At 54.8% G+C, this 27,801-nt stretch overlaps 1 protein-coding gene across 2 annotated transcripts in view; it reads left to right on the forward strand.

The window, feature by feature from the left end:
- Positions 1–27,733, forward strand: part of Zc3h7b (zinc finger CCCH-type containing 7B) — a 43,868-nt gene extending 16,135 nt beyond the window's left edge. For both annotated transcript variants that reach the window (XM_069999626.1, XM_069999627.1), the window contains exons 3-23: positions 1,497–1,530; positions 1,642–1,839; positions 2,924–3,082; positions 4,921–5,001; positions 5,814–5,870; positions 8,209–8,251; positions 8,772–8,965; positions 10,038–10,359; positions 11,640–11,698; positions 12,488–12,587; positions 12,949–13,110; positions 14,738–14,943; positions 16,511–16,611; positions 17,214–17,395; positions 20,147–20,232; positions 22,949–23,082; positions 23,195–23,300; positions 23,410–23,518; positions 24,187–24,320; positions 24,434–24,597; positions 24,976–27,733. In XM_069999626.1, the coding sequence (XP_069855727.1) occupies positions 1,497–1,530; positions 1,642–1,839; positions 2,924–3,082; positions 4,921–5,001; positions 5,814–5,870; positions 8,209–8,251; positions 8,772–8,965; positions 10,038–10,359; positions 11,640–11,698; positions 12,488–12,587; positions 12,949–13,110; positions 14,738–14,943; positions 16,511–16,611; positions 17,214–17,395; positions 20,147–20,232; positions 22,949–23,082; positions 23,195–23,300; positions 23,410–23,518; positions 24,187–24,320; positions 24,434–24,597; positions 24,976–25,267 (2,923 nt within the window). In that variant the 3' untranslated portion in view covers positions 25,268–27,733. The remainder of the gene's footprint in view (positions 1–1,496; positions 1,531–1,641; positions 1,840–2,923; positions 3,083–4,920; positions 5,002–5,813; positions 5,871–8,208; positions 8,252–8,771; positions 8,966–10,037; positions 10,360–11,639; positions 11,699–12,487; positions 12,588–12,948; positions 13,111–14,737; positions 14,944–16,510; positions 16,612–17,213; positions 17,396–20,146; positions 20,233–22,948; positions 23,083–23,194; positions 23,301–23,409; positions 23,519–24,186; positions 24,321–24,433; positions 24,598–24,975) is intronic.
- Positions 27,734–27,801: the final 68 nt, after the last annotated feature.

Consider the following 27,801-nt stretch of genomic DNA (forward strand, 5'->3'; position numbering starts at 1 on the left):
CCCAATCTTCAGATCTTAGCCGCCTGAGTAGCTAGGATTACAGGCGTGAGCCACTGATGCCTGGCCCTTTTTTTTTTTTTTTTTTTTTGGGTCCGGTTGTGGGGCCTGTACTCTGGGCCTGGGTGCTATCCCTCAGCTCTTCAGCTCAAGGTTAGCACTCTACCACTTGAGCCACAGCGCCACTTCCGGCTTTTTTCTTTTTGCTTATGTGGTACTGAGGAATCGAACCCAGGGCCTTAGGCATGCAAGGCAAGCACTCTACCACTGAGCCACCTTCCCAGCCCATACCTGGCCCTTTTTTGTGTACCTGTTGGTAATGGGGCTTGAACTCAGGGCCAGGGCCTTCACTACACTTCTGGCCTTTTGGTGGTTAGTTGGAGATAAGAGTCTCAGACGCTGGGTGCTGGTGGTTCATGCCTGTAATCCTAGCTACTCAGGAGGCTGAGATCTGAGGATCACAGTTCAAAGCCAGCTCGGGCAGGAATGCTTGTGAGGCTCTTATCTCCAATAAATCACTCAGTGGTGCTGTGGCTCAAGTGGTAGGTGCTTGTGCTTGCCTTGAACTGAAGAGCTGAGGGACAGCGCCCAGGCTCAAAGTTCAAGCCCCACAAGCGAACCTTTCAGACCTTCCTGCCTGGGCTAGTTTTGAACTGCCATCCTCAGATCTCAAGCTCCTGGGTAGGTAGGTTTAAAGGTGAGCGCCACCAGCGCCCGTTACCCTGGCTAGTTCCTCAGTGTCCACAAGGGGCCAGTTCAACACAGGACTTTGAAGAGCACCAGAATAGGTGAGCTCGCTTTCTTCCACCCGCAGCTTTGTGGTTTGGTCACAGGAGAGGACGGGGATGCGGGGTTGATAGCTCTCTGCATGCCTGGCAGGAGAAGGGCAGAGGCTTAGATTGAGGCGGCTTCTGTGCACCTACAGTTACAGATTTGGGTTGGGAAGGGTGCGGTCACTTCTAAAGCCCATATAAGTGTTAATTACCCAAGAGCACCCCTGTCTCCCTGCTCTATCGCTCCACCTACTCCTGTCCCTGACTTCTGCTACAGGTGCCCTGTTTATCCCCTGCACCTGGCCTCGAGTTACAGCTGGGGCCATGGCCAGTCCACCTTGGCCAGCATCTGATTTTTTTCCTCTTGCTCTTTCCTTTCCTGCCCAGCCATGGCTCCCAGGCCCATGAAACAGTAGATTTGGAGGTTCACACTCACAGACTGGAATCCTAGGCTGCTGGAGCCAGGAATGGCACTGGTGCCAGTCTGTTCTGTTTCAGCATGAGTTCCTGAGAGAGCCTGACCATCGGGCCCTGGGGCGCACGCATGTCCCTCTGTAAGAACCAGATGACGTGCGTGCTGTCCCCTCACCTGGTGCGCAGGTGGCTGAGGTCTGAGTTGGAGGACTCCGTTCCCAGCACAAGCTTAGGCCTGCAGCTCAGCCCTGGGGCTCCACGAGGCTGGAACCCATGGACTCACGCAGACCTGTGTCTGTCTTTTCTTGCTAGGTCAACACTACCCCTAAAACAAGAAGAGTATGAGGTGAGTATCGCTGCTGGAGGAGTGAATGGAGGTGTGGGTGGGTGTGTCTGGGGCAGGGGGTGGTGGATTGACACGATCTGCTGAGCCGCCTTGTCACCCTCCTTCACCCAGGCCTTCCTGCTTAAGCTGGTGCAGAACCTGTTCGCTGAGGGCAATGACCTGTTCCGGGAGAAGGACTATAAGCAGGCCCTGGTGCAGTACATGGAGGGGCTGAACGTGGCTGACTACGCCGCCTCTGACCAGGTGTCCCTGCCCCGCGAGCTGCTGTGCAAACTGCATGTCAACAGGGCGGCCTGCTACTTCACCATGGTGAGCTGGCCGCTGCCCGCCAGATCTGCACCCAGAGATCTGTTCCCCATACCCCAGTCCCAGCTGCACAGCAGATGACCTGGAGAGTTGAAAAGCACAGAGGAGCTGTGTACAGTTGCAGGCACCTGTAGTCCCAGCTCCTTGAGAAACTAAGACAGAAGGATTGCTTAAATCTGGGACTTTGAAACCCTCTTGGGCAATCTAATAAGACGCTGTCACAAAAAAAGTATGAATTCATAATGAAAACATCTTTAAAAAATGGTTCTTCATGCCATTGCTGGTGACTCACGCCTGCAATCCTAGCACTTAATCCTATCTCCAGAGGATGAAGTCTGAGGATCGCAGTGTCAAACCAGCTAGGGCAGGAAAGTCTTAAGATTCTTATTTATCTCCAATTAACCACCCAAGAGCCAGAAATGGAGGTGTGCTTCAAGTGGTAGAACACCAGTCTTAGTGAAAAAAAGCTAAGTGACAGAGCGCCCAGGCTCTGAGTCTATAAGTCCCAGGGCCAGCGCTAAAAGAATAATAGTACTGCTGTTCTAGCCCTGCCCCAGATGAGGTAAGTTAGAATCTTGGAGTGACCCTGGGCTGGAAGTCTGAACTTTCTGCTCCTCTCTGTCCCCCCTTCTTCTCTCCCCTCCACCCCCCCCCCCCATCCTTCTTGCTCCACTGCTGAGCTGGAGCTTTAGCCATGCTCAAGTCCTGTAGGGGATTCCAGTGAAGCACCAAGGGCCTGGGAAGACCCCCACGGACCAGGCTGGGCTGTGGACAGATGAGTGTGCAGGCATGGGGCGTGGGTCCCCTTCACTGTTGTGCTTCCCCAAGGTGCCACTGCTGCCCTCAGTCATGATGTTCTGAGCTGGGGGCAGACGAGTGACGAGTGACCAGACTCACCCCTGTCGCTCTTGCAGCGCTTGGCCCAGCGTCTGACCAGTGGGACACACAGACACCCAACACCCTCTGACTCTCCTTTCTCTCCCCATGGTCTCCAGCCTGTCCCTGGGCTGCAAGGGAGGTGGCCATCCCTCCCTAGGTTTGGGAAGGGAAGGTCACACGGGTCAGGCTGTGCACTTCTCTCCCACAGGGCATGTATGAGAAATCACTGGAAGACAGCGAAAAGGCACTGGGCCTGGACAGCGAGAACATACGGGCGCTTTTCCGCAAGGCCCGGGCCCTCAACGAGCTGGGGCGCCACAAGGAGGCCTACGAGTGCAGCAGCCGGTGCTCGCTCGCGCTGCCGCATGTAAGTCCCTGCTGCAAGGCCAGGCCCCCCCTGCTGCTGAGCCTCGCTTTCTCCCTGTCGCACAGAGCTGCAGGGCCCGGTGTGGATGCTGAGCTGGCTCCTGTGCCAGCCGCTGCTCGCCTCGTCTTTGTAGCAGCCCTGTGACGTCAGGGCTCTCGTTGTCTCCATTTGAAAGGTGATGATGCAGAGACACGAAGAGGAAAGAATAGCAACCAGGGGGCAGCGGAGCTATGTGTGGAACCCTGGCAGTCTGATTCTCTCGTTTGTGGTCTTGGCCTCCACAGCGAGGATTAAAGGGGTGCTGTAGCTAGGCTTTGGTGGTTCATGCCTCTAGTCCTAGCTACTCGGGAAGCTGAGATCTAAGGCTCTCAGTGCAAAGCTAGCCCAAGTAGGAAAGTCTGTAGGACTCATTTCCAATTAACCACTCAGAAAAAGCCAGAAGTGGCTCAAGTGGTAAGAGTGCTAGCCTTGAGCAAAACAGCAGCTCAGGGATGATGCCCAGGTTCTGAGTTCAAGCCCCGGGACTTGGCATAAAACGGGGGGTGTGGTGGGGTGCCCTATATGCTGGGACTCTGATGTTAGATTTGTCACTGGGTAGGAAATTAACAATGGAAGATGACCAACAGAGAATCTACAAGTTGCCAAACACCTCAGGGCTGAACACATGTCCCGTATTTACTGAATACCACCCACATGGGAAAAGCTCTGCTCCTCCGAGGACCCACAGTCCCCTGGACGGGCCTGGGCCTAAGCCTGGCTCCACCCCTCATGCCCCTGCCCATCAGCTCCTCATCCGTGAAGCACGTACCCTACTCGATGCCTGGGATAATGGCTGTGCACGAGCCTGGAGAAGAAGAGTAAATGGTGCCAAGGAAGGGTCAAGGGAACAGGAGTGGTCAAAGTCCTGGCAGGCTCCGTGGAGGAGGTGGCACTTGAGTAGGGCAGAAAGAGGAAAGAATAGAGCAGGCAGTGTACAGAGTGGTCAGTGCAGGATAGCCGGCCAGGATTTGGGTCTTTCCCTGCTAGAAGTGTGCCGTGGGCCATGGCTCGGCCTGTGGGAGGCTGGTGTGCACCCTCCATAATGTATCATGAAGCTATGCTGGGCATAGAATCAGAGTCATGCAGGACAATCAGTGCAGTGGCCAGGCAGCATTGTTTAGAACATGTTAGATGATGTTATACTTCTTTCCTGATTCCCGTTAGTTCACAAGTCAGAATCTTAGCTGGGTGCTGGCGTCTCATACCTCGCTAAAGCAGTCAGTTATGGTAGCATATGTTTGTAGTCCCAGCTACTCAGAAGGCTGAGATAGGAGGATCATTTGAGCCCAAGGGTTTGAGGTCAGCCTGGATAACACTGTAAGACTGTCCCAAAGGTAAGTGTATAAAGTGAAATAAAATGTTACCTTAAGCTGGGTGCCAGTGGCTCATGCCTATAATCCTAGCTACTCAGGAAGGCGAGATCTGAGATGGTTCAAAGCCCACCTGGGCAGGAACGTCCACGAGAAGCTTATCTCCAATGAACTATGAGAAAACTGGAAGTGGCGTTGTGGCTCAAGTGGTAGAGCGCTCACCTTGAGCTGAAGAGCTGAGGGACAGCGCCCAGGATCAGAGTTCAAGACCAAAAATAAAAGTTACTCTTCCCCCAAATAAAAAAACAACAAAAGCACAAGTTTGTGGTTCCAGCCCACTGCTCGCTAGCTGTGTGTTTTGGAGCGCCCGTGTCACCTGGGACCTCACTTGTCTGTGATATGGGGTCACCGTGGCCCTCCTTGCAGGGCTGCACAAAGTGTCTAGGAGGACAACCTAACCCACTGGGTGCTCATGTCTTGCTTCTCCAGGATGAAAGCGTCACTCAGCTGGGTCAGGAGCTGGCTCAGAAGCTCGGGCTGCGGGTGCGGAAGGCATATAAGAGGCCTCGGGTAGGTAGGCTCAGGGCCCTGGGCTTGGGGGGCTGGTGGGGTGAGTGGGGTGGGATGAGGGATGGAGGGAGGGACTGGGCACTGTTGGGAAGCTGGATGAGGGGGCTAGGGCTGGCTGAGAGCAGAGGGAACAATCGCGGGCGCTCTTCCCTCCCCTCCCCGTTGGCTGAAAGCCCTCGAAGGAGCAGCAGGGGCCTGTGGAAGAGGAACAGCAGCGCACATTCCCAGTTTACCTTAGACATCAGCTGTTAAAACACAGTGCTCTCCCCTGCCCTGGCTGATACGACCTGCCCTGGGGATGGCCTGGGTTCCCGTGGGCCTCCTTCAGCTTTGTGTTCTCAAGTCACCCCCGCATGTGCCCATTTGAAATGTGGGGATCGCGTGGCCTCCTTCACATCCATGCATGTCCATTCGGCCCTCACTCCATGCCTGGAAGCTGCAGGCAGGAAAGCTCTAGAGTCTCTCTGCCAGGACCTTGCGCAAGTTAGTCCCTGGTTCTCCACGTCGGCGCCTGCCTGGGGAAGGTGGAGATCACTGGGCCCGCACAGAGGGCCCTTGGCAGGAATATAACAAGAGAATGCTCGAGACGAAAAGCACCATGTGTACTTGAAGGTCATCTCCTGAGGTCAAGGGTAGAAGAAGCAAAGACCCATGTGACCCTGGGAGACAGAACAGGTGGAAATGGCAGGCTCAGAGGAGGGAGCCCCTCATAGCATGGTGGCCCTCAGCAGCTGGGGCTTCTCTGCTCCTGGATGGCAGGACACTGGGCATCTCTTAAAGTCTTAATCTCTTTTTACTTCTATCCCTGGCAGGAATTGGAAACCTTTTCTCTGCTCAGTAATGGTACTGCGGCTGGTGTGGCAGATCAGGTAGGCGGGGGCCTGGAACCTCAGGCCTTTCTTTGCCCCACACCACCTGTCTCTCTGGGTCACCCATGCATGGTAAGAGCTTTGGCTTTGCCCTCTGGGTATAGACCTGCTGGTCACTGCCTGTTCACCGTACATGGCAATATGCCTGGTCCTAGGCCCTTGGCACATCTTCTACCTGTCCCTCACCACATCCACAGCGGTCTGGGCTGGCCAGTTCACTCTGCCTCAGCGGAGTGGTCCCCACCATGGAGAGGCCAGGCTAGCTCGGCCTTGGCGCAGCGCACACACACATGGGAACATTGCATTGCTGGGTGGTGGCAGGCAGAGTCCCTAGCGTACTATAGGCCTATATAGACGCGAAAGAGCGTGCCCACAGGAGTTCTCGGAGCAGGAGACAGGCAACGGTCTTACACGGCTTAGAGTCTGTGTAAGTAGGGCATCTGGTGGACAGAGCACAAGGAAGACTGGGAGTTGTCAGGACAGACAGCCTGGGTGGAGGGCTTCACAGAGCTAGGAAAGCAGCTTTCAGACAGTAGATGAAAAAGTGGCATTCTGATGCCAGGCACTGGTGGCTCACGCCTATAATCCTGGTTATTCCAGAGGCTGAGATGGGAGGATCATGATTCAAAGCCAGACCAGGCAGGAAAGTCTGTGAGACTCTGATCTCCATGAACCACCTGAAAATGGGAAGTGTTGCTGTGACTCAAAGGGGTAGAGTACTAGCCTGGAGCAAGAGAGCTCAGGTGGCAGTGCCCAGGCCCTGAGTTTAAGCCCCACAACAAACAAACAAACAAACAAAAGAATGGTATTTTCAGCCAGCAGAAGAGCCTGAGCAGAGACCTGGGGTCAGGAGAGGTACATGGCCCAGGACATAAACCCAGTTCCTCACCAGAGGGCTTCTGCAGAGGGATCTGAGCTAGACATGCTGGTCAGGTCCTGAGTTGTACCCTTCAATCTCAGGACCTCAGCTTGCTCATGTTCATGTGGTGGCTGTGAGATTACAGGTAAAAGGCTGCTGGAGAGATGGGTTCCATAAACCCCTATGACTAGCTGAATGTTATCAACAAAGGAGCAGGACCTGCGAATAGCAGACTTAGCTAATGTAGGTGCTGTGGGACAAAATGGAGGCTGGGGCCAGGGCTAAGTACAATGGCAGATGGGACGGGTTGGCTGAGGCCTCTGGTACAGGATGAGTCTTGTTGCTATCATTATTGATGTTTGGCAGAGGATGGCTAACAGTAAGGGTCTGGGCCTTCCTCCTTGGGAGCACTGAGGAGGCCAGGGCCACCTAGAGCCTCACCAGGGGGGCAGGACTTCTGCTGAACTGTGACGGACCCCAAGAAGAATGGGAGAAAGTCTAGGGGAAAGGAATCACGTGTGCCCTGCATGGCCCAGAGGTGGGGACGAGGCAGGACTCCACCGGTGGTAGATTATAGAGGCTGGGGGCTAAGCGCCTAAGCCAGTTTTCGGATTGCAATTGTAAATGTGTTCAGCTGGGCGCTGGTGGCTCACACCTGTAATCCTAGCTACTCAGGATCTGAGGACTGTGGTTCCAAGCCAGCCTGGGCAGGAAAGTCCTTGAGACTCTTTATCTTCAATTAACCCGCTGAAAACTAGAAATAGAGCTATGGCTCAAAGTGGTAGAGTGCTAGCTTTGAGCAGAAGAGCTCAGGGGCAGTGCCTAGGCCCTGAGTTCAAGCCCCACATCCAAAAATAAATGTGTTCTGCATCTGTCTAACTAATAGACCCTTAGAAAGCCCTCCCTGTGCGCCAGGAACTGGTCTGAGTGTTTTACCAATGCAAGTCATTTCACCCCACGTGCAGCTGGCGGGGGTGGCTTGCGTGTCCTCACTTAACAATTAAGGAAACAGCCCAGAGGGGTTAGAGATGAAGCCAGGCTGGAAAGCAAGCTCAGATCCAGTGGCAGTGGGGTCCTACCTTGGATGACTCCCCCCCCCCTTTTTTTGCCTCCTCCTAGTCTGGGGCTGTAACTGGGGAAGGGTATCATTTTGTCTTGAACTGCAGACTGTATGTGCTGTGTTGCACCACCTCCCTATGGTCCGGACCCTATTCTTTTCCAGGTGGGGAAACTGAGGCCCAGAGGTTATATCCTTTCTCCTGGGCCACTGTTTCCCTGAGGTGCCCCTGTGTGACTGTGACTGTGTGACCTTCACACTGCACCTGTGCTTGCCTGAGCCCCGGTTGCATGGGGGCGGTGTCTGGTATCCGCCCTGGGTGCTGGGGTACTCCCCAGGGACTCTTCAGCAGCCAAGCTCCAGAGCCACACCCTGCCGTGGTCCTTGCCTGGATAACACCACCATGTTCTTCCTTTCCACAGGGAATGTCCAACGGATTCGGATCCATTGATGACATTGAAACAGGTAGCACCCCGAATCAGGACGGCAGAGTGGGAACAAGATCTCTGAGAAGGCTGAGCCCCTTACCCCTGTCCAGCCCTGTCCCAGCTCTGCACACAGAGAAGCCTAGAAATGGGATAGAGGACATAGACTCCCTTTCTGGACTAGAGAATTTCCCCAGGCTGTCTCCTGATTCTCACCCCAGGCCCTCTGCCTCTTTCTAAGTCTTCCTTTTCCCCTCTCTTCCTCATTAGCTTCCAGGGCATTTGCATACCCCAGAGAAAGGTGATGATAGTAGATGCACAGGCTGAGCCCCGGCCATTGGTGTGATCAACCCATTGGTGTGATCAGACCAATGGGCTCTCTGCCTTGGGCTGTCTTCCCTGACCGCCCTCAAGCCTCTGCCTCTGTGTAGGTGTTTGGCAGTGCCAGGCCCTGGTGGAGCTGGGGAGGAAGGGAAGGTGCTGGCTGGGCCCTGGGGCTCGCTCTCCACTCCCAGCAAATGGCATCAGGGCAGCTACTGAGCCGCCTTCTCCCTCCACAGACTGCTATGTGGACCTGCACAGCTCCCCAGCCCTGCTCCCTTCTGCTCCTGCCATGTCTCTGTTTCCTCACGTGCTGGACCTCCTGGCCCCTCTGGACAGCAGCGGCAGGGCCATCCCCAGCACCGAGGGCCTGGATGACTTCTCGGATGGGGATGTCTTTGGTCCAGAGCTGGATACCCTCCTGGACTCTCTGGTGAGCCATGTACCACCTCCAGCCCCCTGAGCCTGTGTCCGGCCTAGTGCCTAGTCTCCATGTCATAGTTCAAGAAATAAAAACCTTAGAAGGAAGCCATGGGATGCTGGGATCTGAGGATCTCAGTTCATAGCCAGCCAGGGGCAGGAAAGACCAAGAGATTGTTTAAAGAAAAAAAAAAAGGCCAGAAGCTGGCACTGGTGGTTCATGTCTATAATTCTAGGTACTCAGGAGGCTAAGATCTGAGGGTCATGGCTCAAAGCCAGCCCAGGAAAGTCCGTGAGACTCATATCTCCGATAACTCACCAGAAAACTGAAAGTGACACTCTGGCTTAAATTGTAGAGCACTAGCCTTGAGCAAAAAAAAAAAAAAAAAAAGTAGAGGAGGGCTGGGAATGTGGCTTAGTGGCAGAGTGCCTGCCTAGCATGCATGAAGCCCTGGGTTCAATTCCTCAGTACCACGTAAACAGAAAATGCTAGAAGTGATGCTGTGGCTCAAGTGGGAGAATGCTAGCCTTGAGCAAAAGAAGCTCAGGGACAGTGCCCATGCCCTGAGTTCAAGCCCCAGGACTAGCAACAAAAAGAAATCCAGGGCTGGGAAGGTGGCTCAGTGGTAGAGCGCTTGTCTTGCATGCATGAGGCCCTGGGTTCGATTCCTCAGCAGAAAAAGCTGCAAGTGGTGCTGTAGCTCAAGAAGTAGAGCATTAGCCTTGAGCTGAAGAGCTGAGGGAAAGCACCCAGGCCCAGAGTTCAGACCCCATGACCAACACACATACACACACACACACACACACACACACACACACACACACGCACGCACGCACGTACACACACACGCACTTTAGAACATACACCCCGAGGGATGGGTTCAGGCACCATGACACACACACACACACACGCACACGCACATGCGTGCACGCGCGCGCACGCGAACATACACCCAGAGGGATGGGTCACCTCACAGGCAGATGGACAGTAGCTACTGGCTCCCCAGAAAGCTTCATGCTTCATTCTGCCCAAAGCCGGGTAATTCATGTTCTTCCCTGATCCCTGGCTCTGTCCCACCTTGCAGTCTCTGGTCCAGGGCGGTCTGCCTGGCAGTGGTGTGCCCAGTGAGTTGCCCCAGCTGATACCTGTGTTCCCTGGCGGGACCCCGCTGCTGCCCCCCGTGGTGGGTGGCTCCATCCCCGTCTCCAGCCCGCTGCCCCCTGCCTCCTTCGGCCTCGTCATCGATCCCTCCAAGAAGCTGGCTGCCTCAGTCCTGGACACCCTCGACGCCCCAGGCCCCGCGCTGGACCCTCTGGACCTGCTCCCCTACTCAGACACCCGGCTGGAGGCCCTGGATACCTTCGGGTCGGTCCGAGGCTCCCTGGACAAACCTGACTCTTTCATAGGTGAGGCCCTGCTGGGCACATTCTTTCCCCACTGGGCAAAATCCCATCTCCATGACTTCAGTTCTGACATCTCTGTACTGAAGCCCAGGCTGCCTCCCTGTGGGCAGTCCAGAGCAGTGCCCTGACTCTGCTGTGCTCAGCACTGCGGAGATGAGCTTCAGGCTGGATGTGTGTGCACACACACACGCGCATGCATGCGTGCACTGGTAGTGGGGCTTGAACTCATTGCTTAGGCACCATCCCCTACCTAGCTTTTTCACTCAAGGCTGGTGCTCTACCACTTGAGCCACACCTCCATGTCTAGCTTTATTTTGGGTGCTTAATTAGAAATAAGCATCACATAGCACTTCCCTGTCCAGGCTGGCTTCGAACAGCAATCCTTAGGTTTCAGCTTCCTGAGTTGTTGAGATTATAGGTGTGAGCCATGGCACCTGGCCAGGCTAGGTATCTTGTTCTAGATCAAACAGCAGAGCTGCAGTAGTTCAGGGCTCCTGTGGCTCAGGCTGGTGATCTCTGCCTAGCTCTCAAGAGCCTTAGAGTCCTAGGTTGGGGGTTCTGTGGAGATGACCCTGAGATTGGGGTCAGGAGGACAAGGCTACTGCTCCCTCAGCCGGAAGCCAGAGAAAAAAACCTGACTCCCTCCAAGTCCTGATGGAGCTGGCTTTTGGCAGTCATATGTGGCCTGGGCCACTCAGAGCTGGGGGTGGGGCCTGTAGGGTGACATCCTGGAGGGAGGTGTCTGGGCCTGTCAGAGTTTACTGGCAGTGTGGAAGGAGCCAGAGGCACAGGCCCTGCATGATTCTGGGGGGTCAGGGGTGGGCTGCAGCCCTCAGAAGGCTCCAGCAAAAGGGTGGCATGCAGCTGGAGAATAGAGAGACGGGCAGAGCTGAGGCCCTGGCTGATCAGGACAGGGTCCATGGCTTGGGGGCTTCTCTGAGTTAGAAATGTACAGGGAGAGCTGGACACCAGTGGCTCCCGCCTGTCATCCTAGCTACTTAGGAGGCTGAGATCTGAGGATCGTGGTTCAAATCCAGCCCAGGCAGGAAAGTCAGTGAGACTCTTATCTCCAATAAACCACCTGAAAACTGGAAGTGGCACCGGTGGCTCAAGTGGTAGAGCACTAGCCTTGAGCTGAAGAGCTGAGGGACAGCGCCCAGGCCCAGAGTTCAAGCCTCAAGACCGACAAAAAAAATAAATAAAAATGCACAGAGGAAGTCTGGGAAGGCCCCTCATTTCCTCCGTGGCAGGGCTGGTGACCTCTGTATCTTTTCCCTGCCCAGAGGAGACCAACTCACAAGACCACCGCCCCCCAAGCAGTACTCAGAAACCGGCCCCCTCGGTGAGTCATGGGCTGAGCTTCCAGGTACCTCCTTTCTTCTGGAGGAGTGTGTGTGTGGAGGGGAATGGCTTTGATACGCTGGGGGCGTGAGGGGGCTTTGAGACATGGGGGCATAGGGGTGTGGCTTTGAGACGTGGGGGGCGTGGCTTTGAGGCGTGGGGGCGTGAGGGGGTGTGGCTTTGAGGCGTGAGGGGGCGTGGCTTTGGGCCTCTGGTTGGGTCTCAGGGCCAGAGATGAGCCCTGCGGTGAGATGCTATGCCCTCCATGAAGGACGCCTCTCAGAGGCCCGAGGTGCTCTCCTAGCCCTTCCTCACCTGCCATGCACTGGCCGGCACACAGAGGATGCTCACTCTGTGTGCTAGAGGAGGACAAGGCATGGCAGCCCTGCGTTAGTCTAGTCTCCAGCTTAACCTGTCCTGGGTTCACCAGCAGTGGACAGGCCGCACCCCGACCTCAGCCCAGACACTAGCCGTGTGGCCCTGGGAAGTCATGGAATCTGGCTGGGACTGGGGGGAGGGCACTGTAAGGCCTCCATGAAGGCCACCGCTGTTTCTCCACTTCACATTGACCTTCCGCTCAAGGAATGTTCTGAACCAGGCTCACTGCTGCGCACCTTCCCCTGCGGGGCCAGGACTCCAGTTCTCGTCCTGATGTTCTGGGTCCTGGACCATAATACAAGGGCTGGGAGGGGGGAAGTCAAAGAGTGCTCCCCACCCCGGGGTGTACAGCACAGCCCTAGTGGCTCCAGCTGTCACCACGGCCCAAGACAGTCACCTCTTCCCCTTCCAGCCGGAGCCCTCCATGCCCAACACCGCCTTGCTCATCAAGAACCCCTTAGCTGCCACCCATGAGTTCAAGCAGGCCTGCCAGCTGTGCTACCCCAAGACAGGTAACCCAACCCACACCTGCTGGTAGTGCCAGGAGAGTGAAAGCCCACAGTGAGAGGACCCTCATGTGTCTATGGGGGATCTGGGACAGGAAGGGAAGGGGGCGGGCCTTGGTTAGGGACCTCCCATTATTTCTAGAGAACCATTGAGGTAGGCAGGCTCACCACATGTCTGTGTAGCTCAGGGTTGTTGTGGAAAGGAGGTAGGGGAAGGGAGCACCCCTCCCCACTCTCTCCCTCCCCCCTTCCCCCGCCCCCAGGAAGAGAATGGCAGGGAAACCTAGATGCAGGCCTGTTGATTCACTAGTTTCCCCCTTCCATCTGGCCTGCCTGTGGCCACATCCCCCGCCCATCCTCCCTGCAGGCCCCAAGGCAGGCGACTATACCTACCGAGAGGGCCTGGAGCACAAATGTAAGCGAGACATCCTACTGGGCCGGCTCCGGAGCTCAGAGGACCAAACCTGGAAGCGGATCCGGCCCCGGCCCACCAAGACCAGCTTTGTGGGCTCCTACTACCTGTGCAAAGGTGGGTGGCTTGCAGTGGGGGCTGGCGCCAGCCAGAGCCCAGTTCCTCCTCCACCTGCTGCCGCTGTGTGGCTGGTTCAGGCAGCAGAGCAGAGGTGGTCCTCACCGCCTCTGGAGAGGGAGGGGAGAAAGCTGAGGTTTTAGGGTTCATGAGGCCATCAAGGATGAGGTGACATGTCAGGGTGAGCACCTCCTTTCCTGACCAGCTCCACATTTATTTATTTTGTGCTGGTTCTAGGGCTTGAACTCAGGGCCTGGGTGATGTCCCTAATCTTTCCTGCGCAAGGCTAGACTCTACCACTTGAGCCACAGCTCCACTTTGGGGATTTTGTTTTTTGGTAGTTAATTGGAGTCTCATAGACTTTCCTGTCCAGGCTGGCTTCAAATCATGATCCTCAGATCTCAGCCTCCTGAGTACTTAGGACTCAGAAAGAGGGAAAAGAGGACAGAGGAAAGCAGGCCTCTTCAGGAAAGGAAAGGCTCCAGTGTCTGAGCCTGTTTTCCTCTTTCCAAACTCCCTGGCCTCCTTAGTGATTTATTGAGCCAGGCACCAGTGGCACACACCTGTAATCCTAACCACTCAGGAGACTGAGAGCTGAGGATTGTGGTTTGACAGCAACCCAGGCAGCAAGGTCCATAGACTCTTATCCCAAATTAGCCACCAAAAAGTGGGAAGTGTAGCAATGACTTAAGTGATACAATGCCGGCCTTGAGTAAAAAAGCTAAGAGACAGCATCCAGGCCCTGCATTCAAGTCCCAGTATCAGCACACACACACACAAAAATAAATAAATAAAAGTGAGCTGGGCGCCCGGTGGCTCATGCCTGTAATCCTAGCTACTCAGGAGGCTGAGATCTGAGGCTTGTGGTTCAAAGCCAGCCTGGGCAGGAAAGTCCGTGAGACTCATCTCCAGTTAACCACCAGAAGTGTAGCTCAAGTGGTAGAGTACTGGTCTTGAGGGAAGTTCAGGCCTCAATAATAGTACATGCAAGTGTGTGCACACACAAACACACATACCTCAACCTTCACCGCCCAATGTTCTCTTCAAGGTTTAGAGAGTAACAAATAATCCTAACCTCTGTCTGTTCAGCTTTTGCCAGCCATGCTGTTAACCACACAATATTCATTTCCTGGTGATAATCATTTTTTAAATCCCTGTTTTCTGTCTACTTCTCCAAAGCTTTTTCTTTTTTTCTTTTTTTTTCTTTTTCTTTTGTTAGTTATGGGGCTTGAACTGTAGGCCTGGGCGCTGTCCCTCAGCTCTTCAGCTCAAGAGGAACACTCTACCACTTGAGCGACAGCACCACTTACGGTTTTCTGGTGGTTTATTGGAGATAAGAGTCTCATAGACTTTCCTGCCTGGGCTGGCTTTGAACCACAATCCTCAGATCTCAGCCTCCTGATTACAGGCATAAGCCACCAGCACCTGGCCAGCGGAGCCTTTTCTATACTTCCTCTCTTGCTTGACTTGCATAACGCAGTCTTGAGGGTGCCAAGCACAGTGACCCAGACCTGGCACCCAGGAAGGCGTCCTCGTAGGAGAGGGTAGCAGTAATTTTGGGATCGTGGGGACACTGTGGGCTGCTGTCCCCGCCTGGCAGAACGTGTGTGCTGTTGCCTCTTTGCAGACATGATTAACAAGCAGGACTGTAAGTACGGAGATAACTGCACCTTCGCCTACCATCAGGAGGAGATCGACGTGTGGACGGAGGAGCGGAAGGGCACCCTCAACCGCGACCTGCTCTTCGACCCACTGGGGGGCGTCAAGCGGGGCAGCCTCACCATCGCCAAGCTCCTCAAGGAGCACCAGGGCATCTTCACCTTCCTCTGTGAGGTACCTGCCCGCCCCCTCCCTCCTCCACGGTGCTTGGACCATCCAAGCACACATCGGGCTAGGGACTGCCATCATGAGGTTAGCCCTGGAACCCAAGTCCTCGGCCTGAGTCTTCACATCCTTGGACTATCAGAAAGCAAAGCCCTGAGGATCTTCTCCTGCTAGGGTCTAGGTCCTAGCCAGCCTTGTCATTTTGCAGTGGTGGAAATGGAGGCCAGGAAGAAATAGCGACCCACCCACCTGCTCTTCACAGATAACTAGTGGTAGGCCTTCTCCTGGCAGCATCAGCACCCAGATGCTGACTCCATGTCCCTCTAGTGATCTGGGGCTCAGAGAGGTGAGGTAAAGTCCAGGCCTACCTCCCAATGCCTGCCACCATGTGTGGTCATCTCCAGGTAGCTGAGGAGTTTACTCGGCATTGTCCTTATGGCTGTTGATTTGGGTTCCAAGTACCTGGCACTGCTGTCCTGAGCCAGGTGTCTGGGCTTTGCATTTCACTTCCCAGCTTTGATGTCCCTGTCCTTCCGGCCTGTGTCCTGGTGGTATGCTCCCCAGAAAATGCTCTCCCATATTTCTTCATCCTGCTCAGTCCCAGCTCTCAGGCCAGTGGCTCCTCCAAGCTACCCCAGACCTTGCTCAGCCTTGGGCGTAAACTTGGCCTGTGGCCCGAGAACAGACAGAACAGTGTCATGTCCATCTTGAGGGAACAAGAGCTTGGGACTGGGCTGCTGCTGAGTTTGGTGCAGTTCAGTCCTGATCTTCCCCTAACCCTCAGAGCGGCCGGGAGACCTGGTGCCAGCTCCCCTCAGGGAGCAGTTGGCACAATTTACCAAACTCCTTTCCCTCTCTCCCTTCCTCCCTCCCTCCCTCTCTTCCTCCGTCCCTCCCTCCCTCCCTCCCTTCCTCCTTCCCTCCCTCCCTGCCTCCCTTCCTCCTTCCCTCTCTCCCTCCCTTCCTTCCTCCTTCCCTCCCTCCCTCCCTTTCTTCTCTTCCTTCCTGCACTGGGGCATAACCTCAGGACCTGGATGCTGTCCCTTAGCTTTTTTTTTACATTAGGTTGACATTTTACCACTTGAGCCACAACTCCACTTCTGACTTTTTGCTGGTTAATTAGGAATAGGAGTCTCTCAGACTTTCCTGCCAGCCTGGCTTTGAACTATAATCCTCAGATCTCAGCCTGCTGAGTAGCCAGGACTACAGGTGCGAGCTACCAGTTGGAGTTTTCTCTCTCTCTCTTTGTGAGCTGCTCAGAGACAGAGCAGGTGTGGCTCTAACCAGTTTATAATTGAGGCTTCAGAGACCCAGCGTCACCCCTGTCCCAGGCCTTCGGAGTCGTGGGGGTGAGGTTGGGTGGGTGGGGTGGCCAAGGCTCAGCTCATCCGTGAGCTGGAGCCAGAAACATGAAGGAGGAAGGAGGGGGAGTCAGACCCTGGGATTTTCTTCCTCAGCCCCTCACCCCAAGCTTACCGGACACAGCTGTCTTTGCCTGGGATGTCATTTGGGGTTCTAGCCCACCCCCCTCCCCAGATGGCATTGCAGGCTGCCAGCCCATTCCCTCCCTGGGCAGATCTGCTTTGACAGTAAGCCTCGGATCATCAGCAAGGGCACCAAGGATTCACCATCCGTCTGCTCTAACCTGGCTGCCAAGCACAGCTTCTACAACAACAAGTGAGTAGCGGGCTGAGGCCAGGATCAGAGGCTCCCTGGGAGCGGCCCCAAAGGCTGGGCAAAAGCTGAGGGCCGAGAGTGGTGGGGGTCGCCCCTGGGAAGTTCAGGAACCATACTCATTGAGTAGCTCCTGTATTCCATGCATTGTCGTGGGGATTTCATGGTGTCTGCAGGCATTTGGGGGAGGAGTCCCTGTTCCTCTTGTACAGGGAGAAGCAGATGGTCAATGGGTAAATCAGGACCCTGCAGCCCTGTATTCCACTCCTGCCCTCCACTCTCCACAGTCATGGCAATGGCAGACAGGGACGGGGGATGCTGGGTCAGTCCCAGCATCCCTGCCTTTGCTCCCTGTTTCTCACCTTGCCTCTGGCCCGAGCATAGGTATCAGAGCCAAGCCCTGGAGTCGGGCAGACTTGGGTTCAAATCCTAGCCTAGCCGTGATCAGATCTGTGTTGGACCAGTAGATGCTACAACATTGGGTTTCCTGGCCCAGGAAGAATCTGTCAGCTTGCCTGGCCCTGGGTACGGCAGCCTTGTCAGGAAGGTGGGAGGTGCTGGGCCTGGGGTCTGCATTGCGCCCTCTTTCCCCCCCCCCCCACCAGGTGCCTGGTGCACATCGTCCGCTCCACCTCTCTCAAGTACTCCAAGATCCGCCAGTTCCAGGAGCACTTCCAGTTTGACGTGTGCCGCCACGAGGTGCGTTATGGCTGCCTGCGCGAGGACAGCTGTCACTTCGCCCACAGCTTCATCGAGCTCAAGGTCTGGCTGCTGCAGCAGTACTCAGGTGCGGGGCTGGGGGAAGGGAGTAGGGGGAGTGCGTGGGGGGGAATTCGGAGGAAGGCAGCTCTCGGGGAGCTGACACATCCTAGGTAGCCCAGAGGAGACAGGATATGCTACCGGGGGCTGCGAGGCCCAGGAGATCGTGGGTCTCTCCCCATCTGGGGGCTGCCACGGGAGAGCAGGTGTGGAAATGGGAAAGGGAGTCCCAACTCAGCTCCACTTGCTGCCTGTGATGGTCAGAAGTCCCTTCCCAGGCTAGGCACCCATGGCTCACGCCTGTAATCCTAGCTACTCAGGAGGCTGAGATCTGAGGATCACAGTTCAAAGCCAGCCCCGGCACAAAGTAACCACCAAAAAGCTGAAAGTAGAGCTGTGGTTCAAGTGGCGAAGCGCCAGCTCTGAGCAACAAAGCTAAGGGGCAGCACCTAGGACCTAAACTGCAGGCCCAGCACTGATAACAAAAAGAAGGAGAAGGAGAAGAAGAAGTAAAATCACTTCTCTGCTGTGGGTCCTCCTCTGCTGGTCTGGTTGTTGGCCAGTGTTGAGCCCAGTCTCTGCCTCCACACTCTGTACCAGGGGTTTCCTCTCACCTCCTGGGCTGGGATTCAGGCATGAACTAGTAGAGACCATTGCTCCAGAGGTCCGTATGCAAAGAGAGATGTAACTGTTTCATCAGAATTAGGAAGCAGGTTTTTCCCTACCGCCTGTCAGAATTGTGTGTGTGTACATGTGCTATTCTTGTGGCTTGAACTCAGGGCCTCAGCACTGTCCCTGAGCCTTTGTGTTCAAGACTCATGCTCTACCACTTGAGCCACAGCTCCACTTCCTTGGTGGTTCATTGGAGATAGTCTCACAGACTTTCCTGCCCCAGCTGTCTTCAAACCATGTTCCTCAGAACTCAGCCTCCCTAGGAGCTAAAGTTATAGGCATGAGAGCCACCAGTGCCTGGCTGTCAGAATTTCCTCAGCATTTGGGGGAATATAAAGTATTATACATGTGATCCTCAGTGTCCTCTTAGTGTCAGCGGGGATATATTTTCTGACAGGCATCAGTGTGGCACAGAAATTTAAGGCAGAGCCACAAGCAACCGCAGTGGGATGCAGTGAATGTAGGCACTTCTCTGAGAGACAGAAAGGGGCCAGGGTGGGGGCTGGGAAGGTGGTTCAGTGGTAGAGCGCTTGCCTTGCATGCATGAGGCCCTGGGTTCGATTCCTCCCCACTACATAAGCAGAAAAAACCAGAAGTGGCACTGTGGCTCAAATGGTAGAGTGCTAGTCTTGCGCTGAAGAGCTGAAGGACAGCGCCCATACCTAGAGTTCAGCCCCCACCACAGAAAGAAAGAAAAGAAAAGAGAAAAGAAAAGAAAGAAAGAAGCCAGGAATGCCTGGGTGGGGGAATAGCAAGGCTGAAGACCCCGTGTTTAGGAGGAAGAATGTCCACAGGGTGAAGCAGGGACCTTCATATAAGAGTCCCTTGCCGGGTACCTGTGGCTCATGCCTGTAATCCTAGCTACCCAGGAGGCTGAGAGCTAAGGATCGTGGTTCCAAAGTCAGCCCTAGCAGGAAAGTCCATGAGACTTTTTTTTTTTTTTTGTCGGTTGTGAGGCTTAAACTCTGGGCTTGGGCACTGTAAGGCGAGCGCTCTACCGCTTGAGCCACAGTGCCACTTCCGGTTTCCTGGTGGTTTATTGGAGATAAGAGTCTCAAGGACTTTCCTGGGTTGGCTTTGAGCCATGACCCTCAGATTTCAGCCTCCTGGGCATCTAGGATTACAGTCGTGAACCACTGGTGCCCAGCCTCCATGAGACTTTTATCTCCAATAAACCACCAGAAAACCAGAAGTGGCGCTGTAGCTCAAGTGGTAGAGCGCTAGCCTTGAGCTGAAAAGCTGAGGGACAGCACCCAGGCTCAGAGTTCAAGCCTCATGACGGACAAGAAAATAATCTCTTCACCATAAGGGAGATAGAGTCATGTACCACACATAGTGCTGTTTAGCCACAGCAGACCCCACTCAGTGGTTACCTGAGTGTATGGCAGAGCTGAACATCCGGGTACCTGCGGTGCTGTAGGCTCTATAGAAGTGCAGCATATGCCAGGAGCTGGTGGCTCACACTTGTAATCCTAGCTACTCAAGCCCAACTAGAAAACTTTGCGAAACCCTATCTCAAAAAAACAAGACAAAGCCAGGCGCTGGTGGCTTACACCTGTAATCCTTGCTACTGAGGAAGCTGAGATCTGAGGATTGCATTTCCAAGCCAACCAAGGCAGGAAAGTTCAGTAGACTTATCTCCAATTAACTACTAAAAAAGCTAGAAGTGGAGCTGTGTGGCTCAAGTGGTAAGAGTACTAGCCTTGAGCAGCCAAAACTCAAGGACAGTGCCCAGGCCCTGAGGTCAAGCCCTAGGACTGGCATAAAAACAAACAGGCCGAGAGATGTGGCTCAAGGGGTAAAGTAGCAGCCTAGCAAGCTCAAGACCCTGAGTTCAAACCCCAGTATTGAGGAAAACAAAAATAAAAAACAGATAATGTCAAGGTTAACTTCTAAGTCAGTGTGCCTGGAAGAATGGGTTCCATGTTCTGAAAAGGGGGCGCTGGAGGAGGAGCAGGCTGGAGGGGGGTCACACTACAGCTCCTCCTCTGTACCTTGAGTTTTACCGTAGGCAGGCCTGGCCTTCCTCTTGGACCGTGGCTGGCACTGGCACCGCACAGGCGTCCTGCCCATTCAGGGTACCTCTGTCGGCCCTCATCCTTTCCAGGCATGACTCACGAAGACATCGTTCAGGAATCCAAGAAATACTGGCAGCAGATGGAAGCACACGCAGGGAAGGCCAGCGGCAGCATGGTAAGGCCCTGGAGCTGGGTCCCCAGCGGCTGTCTCTGCTTTGCATATGTACCGGCAAGTGTTAAGACTGATATGGGGACTGGGAAGGTGGCTTCGTGGTAGAGTGCTTGTCTAGCGTGCATGAAGCCCTGGGTTCCATTCCTCAGTACTACAAACACAGAAAAAGCTGGAAGTGGAGCTGTGGCTCAAATGGTAGAGCGCTCGCCATGAACACAGAGAGGCTCAGGGACAGAGCCCAGGCCTTGAGTTCAAGCCCCAGGACTGGGGGGAAAAAAAAAAGACGGAAAATTCATGTACATCCTTTTCTGGATTCACAGAAAGTCACGTTAGCATATTCCGTACTATATTGGCCATGTTTATGTGTGGATGTCTGTCTGTCTGTCTTTTTTCTTGGTGCTGTTACTAGAGTTTGAATTCAGGGCCTCACACTCTCACTTACCGTGCTTGTTCCATACCTCCAGTCTCATACTTAGCTGGTTCATTGGAAATGGAATCTCATAGATTTTCTGCCCAGGCCTGGTTTTGAATCGTGATCCTCCAGATCTCAGCCTCCCAAATAACTAGGAGTACAGATGTGAGCCACTGATACCTGACTGTGTGTCTCCTTTTCCTGCACGTAGCTTTGTCCTAGGTGCACATATATGTACACATATACACATGTACATTTATGTTCATAAAGATGCACACTTTTTTTCCCTAACCATTGAGAGTAAGTTGCAGATATGCTGTTCTCTTACCCCTGAACACTTCTTCTGTATGTGTCTTAAAAATGGGCCCTGGTGGCTCACACCTGCAATCCTAGCTACTCTGGCTGCTGAGATCTGAGGATTGCAGTTTGAAGCCAGGCAGTAAAGTCCTTGAGATGCCTATTTCCAATTAACCACTAAAAAGCTGTAGTTCAAGCAGTAGAGCCCTAGACTTGAGCAAAAAAAGCTCAGAGACAGTACTGAGACCCCAATGTCCAGTGCTAGTATCAGAGCGGGGAGAAGGAAAGAAAGGGGGGCGGGGAACACTCATATAACTACAGTACAGGTAGATCACCAGGGAATTAGCACCGATACAAGATTATTTATTATTCAGGTTTCATAAATTGTCCTCCGAATTCCAGGAAGTGCACTGCATCTCTGCAGTTTCCTTTAATCTAGAATGGTTCCTTGGTCTCTGTCTTCTGTGACATTACTGTGGTTTTGTAGAAAGGCCATCCGGTGGACTGGGCAATGTTTCCTCATGCCACAGAGACACAGCATGTCCTCAGCTCAGGAAGCACTGTCATTGTCAACGCAGGTTGTCCCATTACTACTGATAACCTGATTCAATGGATAGCTGGATAAGGTGCCCGGACTGCAGCCATTTCCTCTACTGCAAAGTTATACTTTCTCCTTTGTAATGCATACAGCCTCTTAGGGAGGTTTTTTTTCCCCTTTGGTGCCAATCCTAGAGATTGTCTCAGGGCCTGGGCACTATGCCTGAGCTTTTGTGCTCCAGGCTAGTGCTCCACCACTTGAGCCACAGCTCCACTTCCAGCTTTTGTGGTGCTTAATTGGAGATAAGAGTCTTACACCTGGGCTGGGAAGGTGGCTCAGTGGTAGAGTGCTTGCCTTGCATGCATGAGGCCCTGGGTTCGATTCCTCAGCACCACATAAGCAGAAAAAGCCAGAAGTGGTGCTGTGGCTCAAGCGGTAGAGCACTTGCCTTGAGCTGAAGAGCTAAGGGACAGCGCCCAGGCCCAGAGTTCAGGTCCATGACTGGCAAAAAAAAAAAAAAAGAGTCTCACACACACCTATAATCCTAGCTACTCAGTAAGCTGAGATCTGAGGATTGTGGTTTAGAGTCAGCCTGGGCAGGAAAAGTCCCTGTGAGACTCTTTATCTCCAATTAGCCACTCAAAAACATGAAGTGGTGCTGTGGCTCAAGTGGTAGAGCGCTAGCCTTGAGCACAGAGCGGCCCAGAGACAGAGCCCAGGCCCTGAGTTCAAGCCCCACAACTGACAAAAAAAGAGTCACAGATTTTCCTTCCCAGGTTGGCTTTGAACCAAGATCCTTAGATCTCAGCCTCCTGAGTAGCTAGGATTACCCGCCTCAGCCACTGGCTCTGGACCTGGGGCGCTATTTCAAGATCCTCTTGCTGAATTCAATCTGTTTCCCATTGACTACATGGCCTGTCCTTCCCCATGGCCCTGGCTGCGTGAGCCATGGCACTTACAAATGGGAAACTGAGGCTTGGGGTATATTGGAGACCTACCTACCCAGGGGCCAATCCCAAGTTCTCTGACATCTTGTCCAGAGTCTTCCCTGCTCCCTCCCCACTTGTGCCATTCCTGCCATCTAGCTCCTTGGTTTCTCATTCATGAAGCCCTGCCTGCCATCCCCACCCAGCATGAGCGAGCACTCCAGGGCTTGCCCAGGCACCAGTGTATGAGGATCTGTTACGGGCAATGCCTGTACCCTGTGGCTGTGAGGTCACTGTGACCACTGATGACAGCCAGGACACTGGGCCTGGTCTCAAGGATCTCAAGGATCGATGGAGCCTCATTCCAGGCCCAGCTCACCCTAAGAAGCCGTGAGTCCTGCAGTATGGAAGCCATTGATTGTCAGGAGAACCGGGGCGTATAGACCAGCCCATTCCCATGCTCTTGGCCGCCCTGGCAGTCCCAGAGGCTGTGGCTTGTGTAACAAAGTCCTGGGCCTCAGGCCTTGTACCTTCAACCTCCAACAGGGTGGCCCAAGGACACATGGGCCCAGCACCTTTGACCTGCAGATGAAGTTTGTATGTGGCCAGTGCTGGAGGAATGGGCAGGTTGTAGAGCCTGACAAGGACCTCAAATACTGCAGTGCTAAGGCCCGGCATTGGTAAGCGGGCACTGGGCAGGGGCATGCTGGGAGAAGAGGCCAAGACTCAGAGAGACTAAGGATCTCTGAAGAGGTCATACCACCCCAAGTGGCTTCCTTCTGTGTCCTTCAGTTGGACCAAGGAACGGCGTGTCCTCCTGGTGATGTCCAAGGCCAAGAGGAAATGGGTGTCGGTGAGACCACTGCCGTCCATTCGCAACTTCCCACAGCAATACGACGTAAGCACTGGGGGTGAACGCAGGTGACTGGGGCCCTGGAGGCAGGCCTTCCTTCCTGTGCCGAGGACACAGCCCAGCGTGCTCAGCAGACTGTCGCTTGTACCCACAGCTCTGTATCCATGCGCAGAATGGCCGCAAGTGCCAGTACGTGGGGAACTGCTCCTTCGCGCACAGCCCTGAGGAGAGGGACATGTGGACGTTCATGAAGGAGAATAAGAGTGAGTAGCACTGAGCACTGGTGGCTCACGCCTGTCATCCTAGCTATTCAGGAAGCTGAGATCTGAGGATCACAGTTCAAAGCCAGCCTTGGTAACACATCTGTGAGTTGGTTTTTTCCCACCCCCCAGTCCTGGGACTTGAACTCAGGGCCCGGACACTGTCCCTGGGCTTCTTTTGATCAAGGCTAGCACTCTACCACTTGAGCCACAGCACCACTTCCGGCTTTTTCTGTTTATGTGGTACTGAGAAATCAAACCCAGGGCTTCATGCATGCTAGGCAAACACTCTACCACTAAGCCACACTCCCAGCCTGTCTGTGAGACTCTTTGTCTCCAATTAACCACCAGAAAACTGGATGTAGGGCCACGGCTCAAAGTGGTAGAGTGTTAGCCTTGAGCACAAACAGCTCAGGGACAGCGCCCAGGCCTTGAGTTCAAGCCCTATGACCAACCACAATAACTAACTGAATGCCAAGAGTCACCCTGTGTCTCCTCACTGCTAAACAGCCCTTGGCACCTGCTATGCCTACCGGGCCTTAGCAGCCGTGCCTGCTCCGGGCCGCCTCGAGATCCAAGGCTGGGCAGCTCAGCCGGGCCTGGAGTGCAGCAGGGATCGCGGGAAGATGGCTGGGGAAGCCCCCTCACCAGCCATTCTGTCCCCTGCCTAGTCCTGGACATGCAGCAGACCTATGACATGTGGCTGAAAAAGCATAACCCAGGGAAGCCCGGGGAAGGGACCCCCATCAGCTCTCGGGAAGGGGAGAAGCAGATCCAGATGCCCACAGACTACGCCGACATTATGGTGAGCAAGCACCCCCATGCCCGAGCTAGGCGGGAACCTGTGCGGGAGGCAGCCTGGAGGGGCCGGGCGGGACAGAGGCCGGGCGGCAGGTACCCACACAGCTGTGCCTGCAGATGGGGTACCACTGCTGGCTCTGCGGCAAGAACAGCAACAGCAAGAAGCAGTGGCAGCAGCACATCCAGTCGGAGAAGCACAAGGAGAAGGTCTTCACGTCCGACAGTGACGCCAGCGGCTGGGCCTATCGCTTTCCTATGGGCGAATTCCGGCTCTGTGACAGGTGCTGAGCGAGGGCAGGCAATGGTGGTTCCTAGGGCCGGAGCTGGTGGGCCTGAGCACCCTGAGCCCAGTGGCTGCTCTGCCTCCCTCTTGGCTGCAGGGTGCATGAGGCCTGCTGTATCGGATGCGAGATCAACCTTGGGGTGAGGGATGGGATTTAAGATCTGCCTAGATTAGTGTGTGCGTGCATGCGCATGCACGTGCATGTATATGCCCTCCTGACTCAGACACTTTGCAGCACTGGGTCAGATCCCAGAGCTCTGGGGCTTCTGGGTTGGCCCTGAGCTGCCTGGGTGAGAGGCCTGTTTCAGGGGAAGGCAACTGGTGGGGGCCAGGAAGGCACCGAGCTCGGGTAGTGAGCCCCCTGCTACCCACATAGGCTCCAGAAGGGCAAAGCCTGCCCGGACGGGGACAAGTGCCGCTGCGCCCACGGACAGGAAGAGCTCAATGAATGGCTGGACCGTCGTGAGGTGCTGAAGCAGAAGCTGGCCAAGGCCCGCAAGGACATGCTTCTGTGTCCACGGGATGATGACTTCGGCAAATACAACTTCCTGCTGCAAGAGGATGGAGACACCGCTGGTGCCACCCCCGAAGCCTCTGCTGCTGCCCCTGCTGCTGCTGCCACCGCTGCCGCTGCTGCCACCACTACCACCACCACCACCGGGGAGTAGGACCAGGTTCAGCCGTGGGCAAAATCCTGAGGTCGGGGGTGGGGGTGGGGACAGAAGGCCTGATGGAAGGGCCAGGGCAGACCACCAGGAGTGCAGGCGGCCTCCCTCACCAGCCACCTGGGGCCCTGTCCATCTCTCCACCCCCATCGCCCAGGTGCACCTGCTGCAGCCTCAAGTGGTCCCAGGATCCTTTTCCACCCCAGGCTCCCGTGGCCAGGGAGGGAAGAGCCTGGCTGGCCCCTCTGGCTTCAGCCTACAGCTTTAAGTTTGTCTGCTCCTACAGGGGGCCCAAAGCTCAGGGCTGGGGAGCCTGGGGTCCCCACTTGAATCTGCAGCAGGAGGGTCCTTCTCCCCCCCCCCTTTTTTTTTGTTCCCCGCCCCGGGGAGATCCAGATACAACAGAGGGCAGGAAGCCCTGATTAGCTTTAAAATGCAGCCCCACAATGGAGCTTCAGTCCCGGGACCTCGATGTCCACTCTGGTTGGAAGAGAGGAGCGGGGCTGGGCTGGATGATCCCTGGAGTGACTTGGGGTTCCAGGTGCTCTGGGACCACTCCACCCCAGACCTCTTTCTTGCTGGCCACTAGTATAGTATAGATTGTAAATCCTCAGCCTTCAAGAGCCGACTCAGCTCAAACCCCATTTTGTAGAAAAGAAACCCGAGGCCTAGCCTCTGGGGAGGAGCGGTCTGCCCAGGGTCTCTAGCCTCCAGCATGAGGCAGACATGGCATATAAACCACGGCCAAAAGACTCACACGTTATGGGCTGGAGTCTGGCTGGCTAGGACCCACGCAGCACCCCTGGGGTCCCTCAGGAGAGCTGGTCGTGGGCGCCAGTGGAAGGACAGTCCCCTTCCAGGGAGAGTTGTCAAGAGTGCACAGCAGAGGTACATCCCATGTCTGTCTGTCTATGCAGGGAGAGGGCAGGGGTGGGCGCCCCACCTCGGGGGGTGGGGTCAGGACACTGGAGAGGAAGGAGACTTGACTGTGGGCTTCCTAAGCTACTCTAGGATGGGACGGACACAACCACTCTTTCTTGGGGAATCCAGTAAGATCTTCCCAACCCCAGACATGGAAATGCCCATTTGTCCCAGCCCCTTTCTGATCCCCAACCCTGAAGCTGCCTGGGACCTCAGCAGACCCCCAGCCCTTGCCCCCCCACCCGCCCAGACCTCCCACTGTCTGACACGTCTTTGTACGACCCTCTGTCCCACCCCTTCCAAGGGCAGACCCAGCCTCCCCTGGTTCCCAGACATTCCAGAATGCCCCACACTATTGGCACAAGGAGTGGGGCACCCCCAGAAGGAACCAGGAACTAAGGCTGGCAGGGATTAAGACGGAGACTGTGGAATACCCTTGTAATTGCTCCTCCGACAAGGATTGAAGTGATGTGATGACGGGCGCCCGGGGGCGTGGAGAACCCTGACCCTGTGCCCCCTCCACCCAGACTCTCCATAACCGTGGCATGCACCCTTTCCTCTCCCCTGCCCCCCCGCTCCTGCCCCCAGCAGGCCAGCACCCCGAATGTGGGTGCTGCTGGCATGGCTGGGAGGGAAGGAGACACCATAGCCAGGGCGGGGCCCGTGCCGTGACTGTGGATGACGCGTGTTCTCCCGACCTGTGGTGTTGCCGTCTGTTGTCACCAGCCTCGTTTTTAGTGTGTATATATGTCGCCCCTGTGATGCATATATACACAGGTATTAAATATATCGCTCTATATAATATTATATATGTGTGTGGTATCCGAGGATTCTAAGGAGGGCTAGAGATAAGGAATTTGGCCAGAAAATGCAGCCATCCTTGTGTTCTTAGGAGGGTTGATGGGGCTCATCTGGCTATTTGTGAGGAGACAGGGAAGGACCGGAGCTGTAATCTGGAGGTGATACGGGCAGGAGGGGTGGTAGAGGCTGCCACACTATCCCCGGATGTCTACCAAGGAGAGAGCCCCAGAGCGCCCCCAGCACGGGAGGGAATATGATTGTCTGTACCCCTGCCAAGGAAAAGGATGAGAATCCTGAGTTGTCATCTTGAGCCTGTTATCTGCCCAGAGGCCTTGGGATTCAGGGCTCTCCAAGTAAGCCAGAGTTGGACTCCCGCTGGGGAGAGGTGACAGTGTGAGGCAGGGAGGGGGACCAGGAGAGGCAAGAAAACAATCTTAACGGTGATGTAACTATTTCAGATGTGGCCCTTTTAGGGTCCTGGCTTACTTAGATCAGGAACCTGTCACCCACCCTTAGCAGGCAGGGACAAGGTGGCATGGTGGACACGGGGCTGGGGGCGCAGGAGGGGGATGCTGCATTTCTCAGCTAGGCAGTACTCAATTTAATGGTCCTTTTAAAATGTCTGTATTAAAAATTTAAGAATACCACACTTTAATATTAAATATCATAAGGTCTAGTATCTTGATAATAATGTAGATGTTTTAATAACAATTTTTGTCCTTCTTAAAATAAAATGAAAGAAACTTGTTTCTTTTAGCCTTTGTTCTAGAAAATAAGTGTGTGCACTTTGACCCCTGTCCCCAAGGTGTTGCTCC

Source organism: Dipodomys merriami, unplaced genomic scaffold (assembly GCF_024711535.1).
Source record: "Dipodomys merriami isolate MVZ:Mamm:240054 unplaced genomic scaffold, mDipMer1.0.p SCAF_55, whole genome shotgun sequence".
In the NCBI taxonomy this organism is placed as follows: domain Eukaryota; kingdom Metazoa; phylum Chordata; class Mammalia; order Rodentia; family Heteromyidae; genus Dipodomys; species Dipodomys merriami.